The following is a 15,768-nucleotide window of genomic DNA, read 5'->3' on the forward strand; positions in this document are numbered from 1 at the left end:
TCCCTTAAGGGTCTGCAGGGGGCAGGGAGCAGGCGCCTGACCCCACTAGGGAACTGGGGCACCCTTAGTCCAGGGGCCAGGGGTGCAGCTGGCAGCAGGGGCTCCCCTGGAGTGGCAGTTCCCGCTCACCCAGGTTGGGGCCTCACCTTGCCCACATCCCAGGCCCCCTCGGGAGCCTCTCACTCAGCTGGCATCTCCCTTCCATGTCCTGTGTGCCCCGGCAACACCAGCCCCAGAAAGTTCTTTCTCATTTCCAGACCCAGCTGTGCCCCTCCCTCACTTAAAATCCTTCCATAGCTCCCCACAGCCCTGAGGACGAAGCCCACCTTCAGGCTGTTTCTCCAGCATTTCCAGCCTTTGTCAGTGCCAAGCCCCTGCCTGGGCACCCTTGTCCTGCTCTCCTGCTGGCCAGCCTTTGTACCGGCTCCAATCCCTCCCTCCCCAGGCAGGGCGCTAGGTGCCTCTCCCTGAGCTTCCTCCACACCAGCTGGGGCCCACTGGCCAAGGGGAGGCCACAAGAAGCACAGAGAACCAAAGTATGCCCTGGCCTGCCTCGGTTTCCCTCCTCTTCCAGAACATTGGCTGGAAGGTAGAGGCTGAGCATGGGGAGGTGAGGGGCTGGGACCCCAGAGAAGAGTTAAGCAGGCAAGGTGTCCCCTGGCCACTTCCGTTTCTGAAGCAGATGGGACATTCCCAGCCTCTAACTGGGGGCAGGCGAGGAACCACGGGCTCCGGAACCCTGGGGAGCAGGGGTGTCCATGCTGGGACTGACAGAGGGTGGCTACGGGGTCCCCAAAACCCAACGTGTGGAGTCCTGGAGTTGCCCCAGCTTGCTGAGGGCCCCTGACCAAGGGGTCCCTGTCTGGATCCCGGCCGGAGCTCTCCCGAGGCGGAGTACTCAATATTCGGAGCAGGCAAGGGTATGTGGGGCCGTCTCTTTGCCCCTGGGAGGCCTTTCTAAAGACAACTGGTCCTGAAGGAGCGCTCCCTGGGAGGTGTCTGAGGCCAGAAGATGAGACAGAGGTTCAGAGTGGGTAAAGCAGAGCCAGGTGTGAGCCCCGGCCTCCCGACCCCAGCATCACTGCTGAGGCCCCGGCAGGGAGGGAGGGCAACGGCTTCCCCGTACACTCTAGCCCCTGCCAGCTGCCAGGTCTGCCCAGGAGGGTCCCCAGCTGATTCTGGTCTTAGCGAAGGACAGGTTGAAGCCACCTCTCCACCTCCCTCTCAACCCCTGCCCATGCCCTGTGGCAGGAAACCCTCCCCCAGCGACTGGAGGGACCACATGCGGCCTCGGGGTCCCACAAATGCGCAGGCTCTGGGACCCCGGCGATCTGGAGATGCTGGGGAGCCCCGGGCTGCTCGCTCTGCACATCTGGGCATCGGGGGGCCTGCAGACCTGGCTGTTTGACATCCTCCAACACCCTCCCTGACACGTACTGGGAAGCAGGGACTCCGGGCTCCAGACCCCACCCCCAGACATCACCTGCCAATACACCGCCAGCCAGCAGTGGCAAGGACTCAGACCCCAGCCCTGGGAGCTGAGACCCACGAGTCTTAGCTCTAGACCCGTGGGGCTCTGCTCTCCCCTCCTGTGTGGCCTCAGGCAACTCGCTCTTCCGCGCTGAGGTTCCGGGTCTGGTCTTCCGCTCCCCCCGCCACCACCCTGCGGCACACTCGGCCCCATGGGGCCCACTCAGCCTCAGCTCCCCTCTCCACATCAGAGACTGCAGCCCCGGGTGCGGGCTGCGCAGGCTACTGGGGGGCCCCGTCCCCAGCCTGCCTCCATTTCCCTGGCTGCCGCCGGAGTCCTCAAGTCGGCGGCTACCCTCGGTCCCCCTTTCTCATGCCCCATCTGGCCAGCAGCATGGAAGGGGATGAAGGCTAGGGGCTGCAAGCTTGGGCTGACGTGCTGTGTGATCCTGGGCAGATCCCCTCGCCTCTGTGGGCCTCAGTCTTCCCATCTGTACAAATGGGCCTGGGGTGGTACCAGCCCTGGCCTCGTGGCAGCTTGGCTAGGAGGGTCTCCCCGTTGGGAAGCGGCAAGCGGGGCTGGGGGCTGTACCACGTCCCCGGGCGCGGGCTCGAGGCCCTGGGAGGGTATGGGCAGCTGGACCCCCTACCACGCACAACGGCCACTGTGCCAGGGGTACAGCCGGAGTGGCGTGGGACCAGCAGGCCGGCCTCTCCCTGCGCCCCCAGGCGGGGCCCTCTGCCCTGCCCCGCCCCACGCCCCCCCAGCCGGCCTCTCGGCCCCTACCTGTGCCTGATAAATGCCCGCTGGATCCCTTGGTCCTAATCCCACAAAGGAACGGTTTGCAGGGGACGTGCCGGGCGTAGAGTAGGCTGCGGGGAGGAGAGAGACCGAGAGCCCGTTAGCAAAGGGGGGCTGTGCGGGAGCACCCAGAGAGAGTGGCCGCTGCCCAGGGTCACACAGCCGGGCCTCCGCACCCAGCACCCGGCACCTCCAAACCTGCCGCCCTCCCCGGCCGCTCCAGGCACCCCGGAGAGCCTACAGCGCCGGGCCCTGGGGTCCCGCAGGCGGGGCATCTGCTGAAGGAAGGCACGAGACGAGATCCAGAACCAGAGACCGCCCGTGCGCTATTCAGGGGCGCCTGCTCCTGCGGCCTGCACCCCACGCGGGGCGCGTGCGTAACGGAGGGTGCTTTACTGATTCCTCCTCCTCTTGGAGGCCGCACAGGGAAGGCTGGGTGTTTGCAGACACACGCGCACACACGTTTATAGTTACGCTCACGTTTAGAGTTGTGTCTTCTTCCCCCCAGCTACGTTCCGCTGGTGAGGGAATAATTCCCAGCCCGAGGCTGCCGGGGAGGTTGGGAGCCTGGGACAGGCTGGGCCCAGGGTGGCGGGAGGGTCCCTGCGTGGGATCGGCCAAGCTGCATGTGTCCCTAGAACCGGGTGCGGAAGGAGGAGAGGGAGTTCACGGCCCGGTCCCGTGGACCCTCAGAGGCCTCTCTACCTAGCCAGCGTGATGGCTGCTGGTCCCATTTTACAGATGAGAGTGGTCAGGGCCGGGGTACCCAGGCCAGTACTCTCTGCTCCCTGCCTGGCGTGGCGCTGAATGTCCTCCCTGGTCTCGCTCCTCCCCTCACTCCCCGCCAGCCAACTGGGTACCCTGCGACCTCGCTACTTTACGTCTGAGAAAACAGGAGGCTCAGAGGGCAAGGACATTTGCATGAAGACACACGGGGACGGAGCTTCAGAGACGGGATTCAAACCCGGCGCCTACACCACACCTGGCACAGAGAAAGCCTTTCCACTCCTGCAGCTGCCCTGGGTCCTGGATGGCCCTGGATGGTGGGGGCAGGGGCGCGCCTGCGGGGCCCCCCACCCCCGGCCAGGAGTGGTGAGTCTAACGGACAGACCGAGAAGTCTGGGGTTTCGGAAATCACGTGCTCGGGACAGCAACTGAGACGGCGTGGGGGGGACGGCCCAGAGCATGGCAGCCTGGAGGAGCGTGCATGCCCCCCCCCCGAGCCTGCACTGGGGTTCAGGGAGAGCCACTGCTGATGGGGGTGGACTCCAGGACTGCGATTTTCAGAGCCACCTCCCAGCCTGGAGCAGCCCCGGCCTAGGGGGTACAGGAGGGCCACCAAATGGTCATCTGGAACCACATCCAAAGGACGGAAAGTTCTAGAAGGCAAGGCAGTCAACTCCAGGCCTTGTAAGGTCAGGTGGGCAGGTGGGGACTATCCCGTCTAGAGGCGTGGCCCAGCCTGGGTCGCCAGCAGGAAAGGGGCCCATCAGGGCTGCCTTTTTTTTGTTGAGAACCCACAACTCTGAAATTTTCACGTGAACTATCCTGACTCTAAGACAACAATAAATTCTCATTTTCCACCAACAAAAGGCATCTGGGGGCTACCTCTGCCCCCAAGGCCACCAGTCCGAGACCTTTACCTACTGCCACCTGCCTGCTGCATGGAGGAGGGCGGAGGGGCTGGGAGCGGGCACGCGGGGACCCCAGACGCCCCTCTGGTCCTCTCCTGCCACTCCCTAGGGCTGCCTTGGCCCCAAGTGGGCCCGACCACATGGCCCCCCCGGGCCTCTATCCGTGGACCCACCAAACTCACCGGTACCGAGCCCCTGACCCCAGCAGTCGGGGAGGGGGGAGGAGGGGGCCCCTCAGGGACGCCCGCCCTGCCACGGGCACCGCTTCCCGAGTGCTTACAGGGCGAGGTCGGCGACGTGCTTCCTCCCTCGGAGGTGGGTTTGGTGGCGGGGGGGAGCGCCAGCCGCGGGAGCCCAGGGGGCGGGGGTACCAGCATCTGAGCAGAAAGGCAGTGACTGGACATTTTGAGCTGACCACTTCCATTTAACTGGGAGGAACAGAGAGACAGGTGGTTAAGGCGGCGGGCGCCCCCTCTGCCTCGGGCGGCCAGCGACGGCCCTGCCGGGGGAGGGCCGGGCTTGGCGTGACCAGGCGAGTTTGGTGGGTACCACTGCCGCCGCCTCGCCTGGCCCCGTAGGCTTCTAGAAGCATCCTGGGACCCTGTGTCTCCTCCTGAAGCCACTCTTTACCCATCTGTTCCTTCCACAAGACGCCACCTAGACCTGACCGGGGTCTGACCCCACAGGTGGGGCTGTACACTCCCCTCGTCCACCTCGCCCACAGCTCCAAAATGCAGAGGGCTCTGAACCCCAAAAGCTAGTCTGGAGAAGGTGGGCCTGTGCTGAGGCCCCAGACCGTGTGTGACTGGGGGGCAAACTGTGTGCTGTCCATTCTGGCACCTGGAACAGCCTTTGTGCTGACCTGGCCCGGCTCCGGGCACTTCAGGCAGGGGAACGCGGCCCCACTGTCCACAAAACCATTTAAGACGGGGGCTGCCTGGCGGAGGGCCCCCCGGGGAGGTCCCCTGGAGCCCTGTGTGGGCAGGTGACCCCGTGGGGCAGAGGGGAGGCCCAAGCCCCCCAGACTCACCGGTCCAGGCTGCTGGCTGGCTGGGTCACAGGCCAGCGACACGAGATCTTTGAGCGGGTCCTGGGGGTTGAGGTGAGGCGGGTAGCGGATGGCCGTGTGCGGGAAGTAGGTAGAGGCCGTCTGGGGCAGGATGGAAGTCGTGGGGAAGTGCAGGGCGGAGGACGGGTGAGGGCTCCGGGCGATCCCTGCGGAGAGCAGGTGGGGCGGTCAGTGCAGGCTCCGGCTGGGGACACGGTCTCTCTGCGACTGGGTCTGCAGGCATGAGCCCGACAACACAGCAAATCCCAGCTTCACACGCTCAAGCTTGAGTACTTCTACCATAAGCCCATGGGTTTCTGGTATCACCATTTTTTAAGCAGACTCCACACCCAACACAGAGCCCCACGCGGGGCTTGAACTCATGACCCTGAGATCAAGGCCTGAACTGAGATCAAGAGTTGGACACTGAACCAATGGAGCCCCCCAGGCACCCCGGTTCCATCTGGTTTTGAGACAGGACATGGTGGCTCTCTGAGGTTACGTTCCCCACCCCAGATCACACAGCCAGCAGGTGGCAGACCCAGGGAAGGGCTGTCCCACAGCCCACCCCAGGGCTCAGCCAGCTTTCCATAGACAGTGCACTGGTTTCTAGCACATTCTCTGGGCAACCAGTATGACAGTTCCTTTCAGGACACTCCCATCATCCTGAAAAGCAACCCTGTCCCCATTAGTGGTCACCCCCTGTCCCCTCCCCAACAACCATGAGTCCCCACCGGCCCCCTTCCCGTCAGTGGAGGAGCCTGGTCTGGGCGTGTCACATGTGTGGACTCACACCCCATGCGGTGTGGCCTTCTATGTCTGGTTCCCTCCCCAAGCGTCGTGGGCTCAGGGTCTGCCCGTGGGGGCACCTCACTCCTACTCGCGGTGAGTAACGGGCCTGCGTGACACTTGTTTCCTTTTCTTCTTCTAAACCACCCAGTAACTCCTCGTATGTTCACTCTCTTTCTAGAACATTTCCATCCCCCGCAACGGGAGCCCTGCTTCCGTGACCACTCCCTCCCCCTCCTCTCTCCAGCTGCCAGTGAACAGTGTGGACTTCTGGCTTCTCAGGCCCCAGGTTCTCCTGCAGCTACTGGGCTCTGCCCACCACGGCCTGGGAGCTGCCACAGATGGCGTGTCCACCCGTGGACACGGCCAGGCAGCCATGGAACCCGTGTGTGTGTCTGCCCTCATGGGGCACTAGAGCATCATCATCGTGACAACCGGCTCCCCGGCGACATTCAAGCCCTCGATCTAGCTCATTTGATCCTAAACACAGTCCCCTGTATCCCCTGGGTGGCCTTCATGTGGCCTGGCCTGTGTCCACCCCCTTCTGGGATCTCCCGACCCTGTGCGGGCTGAGCGTGAGATAAGGCAAGCAGGCGGAGGGGGCAAGCCCAGCCCAGAGCTCCTTCTGGTACAGACGGGGACACTGAGGCCTGAGAGACAGATCAGGGCCAGGCGACCCGAACCATGGCACCTCCAGGTGTTTTTGCCTGGCTGGGAGGTGATGGCAATAGGACTCATGTTCAGAGGGCCTGAGGGACGTCCCTGGCCGAGGGGGACCTGGTCAGAGGGACCGCCGCGTGCTCACCGCTGTGCACGGCGATGACAGGCCGGTGGTGCTGGGTGAAGCTGGAGAGGCGAGGTGAGTCCTGGGGAGACGGGCTGTGGAAAGGTGACTTGTCCATCTCTGTCTTCTTTACCGGCGACGAGATGCCTACGTGGGGGGAGTCAGAAGGTCACAGGGCCGCAGGCAGACAGAGCCCGGCCCTTCCTTCTCACAGCACTCCAGGGGGCGAGGGCCCCGGGAGCCCACTGTCCGGGGCGGGGGTGGGAAACCAGGGCTCCGAGCACAGAGCGGGTGGTCGCCCAGGGTCACGTGGGCCGTGGAGTGAGGAGCCTGGTGGCCACGGAGGGCTGCGGACATCAGGCCTAGCCCCCGCCTTCTCTCCTTCTGGACACAGGCACGTCTGCTCGGGGCTGCCCCGACCCCCTGGGCCACCAGGGCCCTGGACAGAAGGCCACAGGGTCCCTCGGGAAGGTCCACCGGGCAGAGGTGTGCCAGCGGGACGTGTGTGGCCCTCATCCTCGCTGCAGTGAGGACAGAATTTCCTGCGGGGCCACCGTGAGGGGCAAGGGAGGCGGGACACAACAGCTGTCAGACTGGGCCTGGCGCCCGCGGCCGCAACCCCGGCGCAGGGGCCTCACCGTCTCCCCAGGGCGCCCGGGGGCCCTCCAGAATCAGGCGAGCCCCCTGCACCCCCACCCCTGCCATCGCCCAGATGTGTAGGTGGAAGGTGATAAGGGCAGAGTCCCAGGCCCGGCTCCACCCCTGAGACCAGGGCACAGGGTCTGCAGATAGATATGCTTAGAAATGATTCTTAAGAATATTACTCAGAGTGACATGTACCCTCAGAGTGACATGTACCCACAGAGACCCGGAGTGGACTCAGGCATGTTGGGGGCGCGCCTTCCCTCCCACCGAGCACTGCGGACGTAGGGGCCGGCCATCCCGGGGTGGGGGGCATCCCACCTGCTACAGGCCAGGCAGCATCCCTGCCACCCCCCAGCAGCCCCCACAGTGTGACAAGCACACACTCGGTCCCCGGGCCGAGTCGCCCTGGTGGGAGCCACTTGGTTTCCGGGATATCCGGTCACACAGGCCCCCCAGCCCCCTCCTGTGCTGTGTTCCCTTGGCCACGCCGCTGGGTCCTGCCTCTCGTGGCCCCTCCCACAGCCATGCTGGTGGTGACCAGATCTGGGAACCAGCGCCCCCCTCCACAGCCACGGGGGCAGCCAGGAGGTTCTGCTGTTACAACCCTGCTCACTAGACCTGTATGCACGCGGCGCGGGGAGTGCGTGAGCCCCGGGACCCGGGTCGGTGGGCCTGGACACTGGGCAGCCAGGATTTCCCAGGGAACCGCTCTGCCCCGGACAGCCATCAGCTGGCCCCGTCACCCTCTGGGAGGGGCCAAGGGGTCGCTGAGCAGTGTCCCCAGCCCCAACACCTCGGAGCCAGGAGCCCCTTCCCAAAGCCAGAGCAGCGACAGCCCTGTCCTGATGTCGGCCTGGGGTCCCTGGGGGCAGAGTGGTTAGGGCACGTCTGGTACCGCTCCCAGCAGCCCCGGGCAGGGCTCCCAGGAGTCACCCTCACTCCACAGATGGGGACCCTGGCTCAAGGCCACCAAGCTGAGAAGTGGTGGAACTGACTCCAACCTCCACCAGCCACGCTCTGCACCCCTCCTGCCCCCGCCGCAGCTCGATGAGAGGAGAGGGAAGCCCCCCCACGTGACAGAGAGAGCAAGGAGTCGCCTGCCTCACCCAGTACCATAACTGTATGTGGGGGGGGCCCATGCCCCTGGCAGGACAGCCCCAGGAGCAGCAGGAACCAAGCAGTCTGGAGGGTGCCCCTTTCTGGCCCTCAGGGGTGCGTAATCAGGGAAGGCCTCAGGAGGGGGTGGCCAGGAGGAGGAAAGGCACTCCTAACCTGGGCACAGAAAGGGAAAAGGCCTGAGAGGTGGGGCTGTGGGGATGCTGCTGGGGGCAGGGGGGACATGATCCCTCCCCCACTCCCAGGCCTCTGCCGCCCAGGTAAGGGATGCTGGGGTGGGGCGGGGGCTGTTAGCTGAGCACTGCCCTTGTGGCCAGAGCAGAAGAAGGGAGAGAGTGCTCTAATCAGCTTAACCCTCTTAATGAGCAGCTAATTGGGGGCTGTCTAGACAGGAAGCTGGAGGAAGCCAGGAAGAGGAGAAAATGGGGGAGGGGGGAAAAGATGGGAAGGAGAGGAGAGGGAGGAGGGGCAGAGGAGGGAGGAAAGGAAGAGGGTGGGGGGAGGGCAGAAGGGGGAGGGGAGGAGGAGGAAGGGGAAGAGGAATGGGGAGGATGTGAATCTATCTTCTCCATCAGGCTGGGAGCATCTGCAGGGGCCCAGGCACCCACACAGCGGGGGTTTATACTGAGGGCCTTGAATTAGAGAGTGAGTTTGCCATCACCGGAGGCAACCAACTGAGGCTAGAGTGGACAGATCCCCTCTGACATTCCCCTCTGGCCCTGTACACAGCAAAAGCGGGTGTGGGCTCCTCCCAGTCCTCCGCCACGGCTGCCACTTCATGCTCAAGGCAGGAAGTTGAGACCAAGCTCCAGTGACTCTCTCAAACATTTCCTTCCTTTTAATGTTTTTGGGTTTTTTTTGGAGCTTCCTGCATTGAAAGATAGCTTTTTGACTTCCACCCCTTCTCTTTTTCTCATCCACAGACTCAAGGCTATAATTTTTCCTCTCGGGGCTGCGGTGGCTACATCACAGAGGCTGTCCTCTGCCTCTAAACAGCATGTTCCTATGTAGACTGTCTCGCCAATCAGAGCCAGTCTCCCCAGTATCTGCTCTACCCTTCTTCCTTAGTACCAGAACCCTTAAATTTGAGATGGGCACATACTTGCTGAAAATGACATCTCCTAGTCCCTTGGAGCACAGTGTGGCCATACGACCCAACTCAGGGGCACAGAGATAAGCAAAAGAGGTTAAGTGCATTTTCTGAGCATTATTCTTAAAGGGCAAGGACATGCTCAGACTTGACCCTTCTTCTTTCCTGCTGGCTGGAAAACAGACACGATGGCTGGAGCTCCAGCAGCTGTATTGGACCATGAGGTGGGAACGAAAACCACATTCACTGGAGCATAAGGCAGGAGCCCAAGTCCTGCACACGATACACGTCCAGGGTTGCTGATGGCTGAACATTTACTTTGGAGAGAAATGCCCCGTCCTTTTAGGTTTTCCGTTTCTCACAATCAAACTTAGAACCCGTTAAACGCAGGATTTTAATAGAGGCAAACCTGACAGAAACGGGGAATGCACAGAGAGAGCGAGTCACAGAGACACTCTGACCCATAAATCAGAGCGTGTAATAAGTAGATCCGCCCAAAGTTAGGTAGCTGCTCTGAGAGCCGGCCCAAGGGAAGAGCAAGGACTCTCGGGGCTCGAATGCTACAACCAGATGTCTTAAAGACCGACTCCTAGAGATGAGAATTTTATAAAGACACAAACAATGAACTGTGCCCCGGGCACTTACCCTGTGCTTTAAGAAAGTTGCTTTAAGCATGGGCCTCCTTCCACCTCCAGGAGAGAACAGTTAGCTCATCAATCCCATTTGGGACATAAGGAAACAGGGGCTCAGAGAAGTCAAGTCACCTGCCCAAAGTTACACAGCCCAGGCAGCGAGACAGCCGCATTTCAAACCCCGGTCTCTCTGCTGTCCAAACCTGCTCTAACGGTAATGTTAACTACCTTCCAGGAATCCTGCAGGTGCGACGGACACTTTGTATAGACGGAGTTTTAAAGACAAGCAGGCCCTCGGGGGACAGAGAGAAGGGACAGAGGGGGAGGAGACAAGCAAACCACTCTTCGGGTTTCGTGGGTGCGCAGGATATGCCAGGCTTGTTTTAGGGACACCAGAGGCATTAACTCACGTAACCCCCACAACAACCGCAGGCGGGGACTGCAGGCACTAACAACCCCATTTCACAGAGCAGGACACCGAGGCTCAGCGCAGCGGGCTCCCCAGCGTCCAGGTCGGCAATCCCAGGCCAATCCGTGGCGCGAGCCCCCATTACGCGCAAGGGTCGGGACGCGGCGGTGCTTCTGAAATCTGGGGCGCGGGTCCCGCGGAGGCTCTGGGCGTCGCCAGGGACGCCGTGCCGGGGGAGAGGCAAGCGCAGGGGCCGCCCTGCGCCCCAGGTGGCGACAATCCCGGAGGCCGGCGCGCTGCAGAGCAGAAGACCGGACTCCTCGGAGGAGAGCGGCGGCGGAGACGGGGCCCCCGGGGGAGGGAAAGCCGCGCAGGGGCCCCGGGGGAGCCGACGGACCCGCCGCCCCCCAAAACGGGACCCCCGCTGCGGAGGGCCCACGCAGGCAGCAGCGCGACAGGCGGACACGAGGACGCCGGGGGAAGAGCGACGGGGCCCGGAGGGCGCGGCACTCACTCGCAGGGATGCGAGCTCCACAGGACCACGAGGACCCAGGCAGAGGGGACCCCCCTGACGACGGTCTGTGGCCGACCCCGGGGGGCAGCGTCCTGCTCATCGGAAGCTCTGCCGAGTCCACTCCGGAAGCCGCGGAGACGGACCCCACGGGGATGAAGCCTTACCGGGCAGCGCACACGCTCCGCTCTCCCCGTCTCGGCGGAACCAAAAAGCTCGGGAACGACAGCCCGGACTCCCAGCGGCGAACCGCCCGTGCGACTACAATTCCCAGGAGGCTCCGCGGCTCCACACCCCGAGCCTTCCCGCACCCGGGGGCCCGCGCAGTGCCTGCCGGAATATGTAGTCCCCGCCGCCGTAAGGCCGACCCCAAGGCCGGCTCCGCCCCCGCCGCCAGCCCCACCTCCTTCCATGTCCTCAGTCCAGTTGCGGCTGCTACTCGTGGGAGAGCTGGGCGAGGTGTAGTAATCGCCGCCGGGGCTCGTGTCCACGTCTTCCTCCATCGAGCCCGATTTGTGCCGCTTGCTCCTAAAGGGTGAGGGAAGGAGAGAGCAAGCCGGTTACCACGGATACCCGAGGGTGCTGGGCGGGCGGCGCTGACTTCCGGGCCCTAGAGGGCAGGGCGGGCGGGGTGCTCTCGCGAGACGTCGCGGGAGCCGCGTGAACACCTGCCTCCACCTGCCTCCACCTGCCTCCACCTGCCTCCACCTGCCTCCACCTGCCTCCACCTGCCCACTGCGCGGACGGGACGCGCGCGGCCGGGGGCAGTGAGGGGCCCGGGCGGGGCAGGCGGCAAGCTAGCGGGCTGTGGACGGAAACCCCGGAGGCCTGGCTCGTCACCGGGTCTGCCGCAGACCTCAGAACACCGCGCCCGGACCACGGTCCCATTTTACAGATGGGGAAGCCCGCGCAGACGGTGTGACCTGCTCCAGGTTGCAGAGCGAGACCCGGTGTCTGCCTTCTTGTGGGCTCTCAAGGGCCGGGCTCACGGGACTCCAGGCTGGGGGAACGCTGCCTGGGGGCGTCGGGGCTGGGGAAAGCAGCGCTTGGGGCTGGGTTTTGAAGGATCAGTAGGAGTTTACCACGTGGCCCTTGAAAGCAGGCACTGCTAGGAGAGGAGTGAGCCAGCGGGGGTCAGATGGGCGTGGGGGAGGGGTCGTTGAATGCCCCCGAGGCGGGGACCAGGCAGGCACGTACCCGCTGGAGGAAGTGCTGGGTAGGGTTCTTCTCATGCCCGTGCTGGCTGGATTCAGGTCGTAGGCCAGGTGCCCCTGGAGCTCCCCCAGGGAGAAGTTGGGTCCTGTCCCAGTCACCACGGGGGCTGCGGAGGGCAAGAGAGAGCAGAGTGAGAGAGGGCTCAAGGTCCAGGGCTGCCCTGTGCCCTGGAGGGTGCCGAGAGCCATCTGGGGGCTGGCCAGTCCCAAAGGGAACGCCTTCCCTGATCGCCTTCCCTGATCGGCGTGGTTCCTAATTTGGCTGAAACTGTCCTTATCCTATGGATCAGAAGAGCAAAGCCGGCAAGAGACGCCAGGGGCACGCTGCGAGGCAGAGCCAGAGCTGGGGGGCCAAGCTTCCAAGTGCTCCCTGAGGCCAGGCTCTGCTGATGGACAGGGAGAACGATAGTCAGGGTGAAGGCGGGACAGTGCCCAGGACTCCCTGGGGTGGAATTGAGTCGGGGTGTCACAGGAGTAGGTCCCCAGCAGGTCCATCAGGAAGGTAAGGGAACAGGAGGCAGAGAGAGGAAGGGGGTGGGGCCCTTTGGGGTCTCCTCCTGGAGGGGTCGGGAGGCCCCAGGAAAGGACACAGGGGCAGAAGGCTTTCCAGCACCCTCCATCCATGTGGAGTCTGTTAACTGGGAAGGAGCGTGTCGCCCTGACCTTGGGCTCTAGGGAGGGCCTGGATGCCGCCCTTCCTAGGAACCTTGGCTTGGTGACAGGGGAGTGGGGCAGGGTGATGGGCTCCTCGCCTCTCCCTGAGACCCTTTTTCTCTCAGAGCCACCCCCGCCCAAAGCCCCTTCTTCTCCAGTGCCCCTCCCCTGTGGGGGTCCCTCCCCCTCCAGATCCCAGCAAGGGGTGGGCGGGGACACTCACTCCGGGACACTTGGATGAGCTCCGTGACACTGAACACACCGGAGGTGACAAAGCTCTCCTGGAAATCCGTGGTGTCTGGAACAGGGAGAAAACGGGGCTCACTGGATCTGTTTCCTTCTTCGACACGCCAGGCGCTGGAGAGGTTGCCATGTCTACCCCCTGCAGCCCCGCGGCAAGGCAGAGGTAGAAGCTGGATCCGGGTTCGAATCTCAGCTCTGCTGTCCAGATCTGATCTTGGGCAAGTCACTGCCCATCCCTGAGCCTCCCTGCTCCCTAATCTCGGAAGTGGAGGCCGCACACCCCGCCATCTAGGGAGGCTTACACATAGAAATCAGCTGCCCAGGAGGGGCTGGCTGCTTTCTTCCCGTCACTCCTTACAACACGCGATGCCCCATCTTCTTATCCCTCCCCCTCCAGAATGGGAGCTCTGTGATGTTCTGTGTGCCCAGGTCCCACAGTGTCCCTAGGCCCAGACCAGAGCCTGGCCAGCAGCAGCGGCTCAGAACCAAAGGCTGAATGGAGGTCCCCCTGCAGCAGTTAAAAATCCCCAGTGTCCCCAGAACCACTTCTGCCTAATGTCAGAGGAAGAGGGACCCACCTCTCTGGTGTGGGATGGCCAGGACTCATTTTATGGGTTTGGAAACAGACTGGCTCCGAGAGGGCGGGAGGCCTGGCTGACCTCAGACAGCTGGGAGGCCTGTTGTGCCCCCAGAGGTCCACTCGGGCAGGACTCACTTACTTGACAAGCACTGACCAAGTGCCTTCAGTGTCCAGCTCCAAGCTAGGCGCTGTGGACACTGTGGGAACAAGGCAGACACAGTGGCCCGCTCTCCTGGGACTCACTGTCCAGTGTGGGCAGTGGACACCACGTGACATCAGTAAGGCACAAAACCCTGTATGTAAATTGTGCACAGAGCCGTGGTTTATGACAGCCCCGACTGGAAACAATCCATCAGCATACTAACGGAGCCACAAAACGTGGTCCATCCACACGGGGAGCGTCCCTTGGCCGCGAGCAGAAGTGAGGCGCCCCACAGGCTGCACGGGGACGGACCCCAAGCCCATGACGCTCAGGGAGGGAACCACATGGGGTGTGAGTCCACGCGTGTGACATGTCCAGAACAGGCTCCTCCACGGACAAGAAGGGGGTTCGTGCAGGCTGGGGGGGCTGGGGGGAGGGGATGGGGTTGCTTTTCAGGTGATGGAATGTTCTGGAACTAGACGGCGATAGTTGCACAACAGCGCGAATGCACTTAGTGCCACCAACTGTACATTTGCTGTTACATGAGTTTAACCATGATAAAAATAAATTTAGGATCATGAAGTCCAAGGTGCCACGTGTCATGCGGTGGTAGGCAGGCAGGGCTGGGGGGCCTGCTGGAAAGGGGAGCTCCTTTACACAAAGGACTCTCAGGAGGCCTTGCTGTGGGTGACATTTTACCAAGACCTCCTGGTAGGGTGGGTAAGAGGAGTGGATGCATTAAAATTGAGGAGATGGAAAAAACAGCAAGTGTTGGTTGCCGTGATTGGACTGATCTTAAACTTGCTGTTTTGCTGCCTCCCCAGGCGCCACAGTATTCCCACCAGTGACCCAAGCAAAGGCCCTGGGGTTGGAGGCCAACAGGGCTGGAGTGAAAGGAGCCAGGGAAGGTGGTCAGAGTGGGGACCAGACCAGCAGGTGGGCAGCTCTAAGCTTTTTGGGGTGGTGAGAACAGTTCTTCTCCAGGCCCCCAGGGGGCAGCACGGGCCACAGGGAGCTGACCTTGGTGCCCAGCTTCCCCAGCTGTGGGAGACCCAAACCCTGGCCCGTCCAGAAACTGCAGCCTCCCTGGTTAGGAGCTTTGCGAACACCATTTCTTGTGCAATTAACTATATTCCCAGCCCCGTGCTGGGGGGCTCAGGGCCACAACATCCCTGGGAGGACAGGGTGAAGGCCCCCCAGTGTCCAGGGGAAGTGGCCATGGCCGTTTCCTGCCACCCAGCTGGCCAGCTGGTGTCAGCACGCCCCTCCGCCTTCCCCCCACCGGGGTTTCCTGTTTGTGCAGCACTCGCCCAGCTCCATCTCCTGGGGACTCCCTGGCGGGTGGGAGGAAGTGCTTTCCTCTGCCAGACGCTGGAGCTCCCCATGGGACCAGGCCAAGTGCCTCTGCCCCCGCCTGCCTTGAACATCTGGCTTGGAGGCAGGCGCCTGGAGATCACAGGAGGCCAAGGAGGACTCAGGGTCACAGACGCCCAGTGGTGAGCAGCCTGGGGGGCTGTGAACCTCCTGGAACCATCCGGCCTCCCCATGCTGGTCCTTCCCACAGGGATGTCCTCACCCACCGGCTCTTTCTTCTATTTTTCCTTCCTTCCTTTTCATCTCTCCTCCCTCCTCACCCCTGGTATGCCATCGCTCTAGTTTCTCTTTCTCTCCGCTTCTTCCCTCCCTCTCTCTTTTTCTTTCTGCAAATATTTATTGAACACCTGTTGTGTACTAGGTCCTATTCGAGGCACTGAGGACACAATAGTGATCAGGATAGACAAAAGCCTCTGCCCCTCAAGGAGGTGACGCTGCATTAGAAGAGAGACACACATGTGCGGTCACTAAGCAACTAAGCAAATACATATGCACTCACTAACTTCCTCAGAAGGAAATAAAACAGAAGGTGGCCATTGAGAGTGGCTAAGGCTGCTTGAGATCAGATCTCAGGTGAGACTCAGGAGATCCAGAGGCAGAGACAGAGAGAGAGCACAGTTAGCTGTCCAAA

At 62.6% G+C, this 15,768-nt stretch overlaps 1 protein-coding gene across 6 annotated transcripts in view; it reads right to left on the minus strand.

Moving 5' to 3' along the window:
- NFIC (nuclear factor I C) overlaps positions 1-15,768 on the minus strand; it is a 60,983-nt gene that overhangs the window by 2,811 nt on the left and 42,404 nt on the right. For 2 of the 6 annotated variants that reach the window (XM_047706400.1, XM_047706391.1), the window contains exons 4-10: positions 13,022-13,096; positions 12,128-12,251; positions 11,334-11,458; positions 6,549-6,674; positions 4,937-5,121; positions 4,187-4,334; positions 2,740-2,906 (exon numbers count right to left, since the gene is read on the minus strand). In XM_047706400.1, the coding sequence (XP_047562356.1) occupies positions 2,755-2,906; positions 4,187-4,334; positions 4,937-5,121; positions 6,549-6,674; positions 11,334-11,458; positions 12,128-12,251; positions 13,022-13,096 (935 nt within the window). In that variant the 3' untranslated portion in view covers positions 2,740-2,754. Of the gene's footprint in view, positions 1-2,257; positions 2,344-2,739; positions 2,907-4,186; positions 4,335-4,936; positions 5,122-6,548; positions 6,675-11,333; positions 11,459-12,127; positions 12,252-13,021; positions 13,097-15,768 lie in introns of those variants that run through there. The other 4 variants (XM_047706413.1, XM_047706423.1, XM_047706408.1 and 1 more) reach the window with 4 other exon arrangements.

Source organism: Lutra lutra, chromosome 1, assembly GCF_902655055.1.
Source record: "Lutra lutra chromosome 1, mLutLut1.2, whole genome shotgun sequence".
Classification (NCBI taxonomy): domain Eukaryota; kingdom Metazoa; phylum Chordata; class Mammalia; order Carnivora; family Mustelidae; genus Lutra; species Lutra lutra.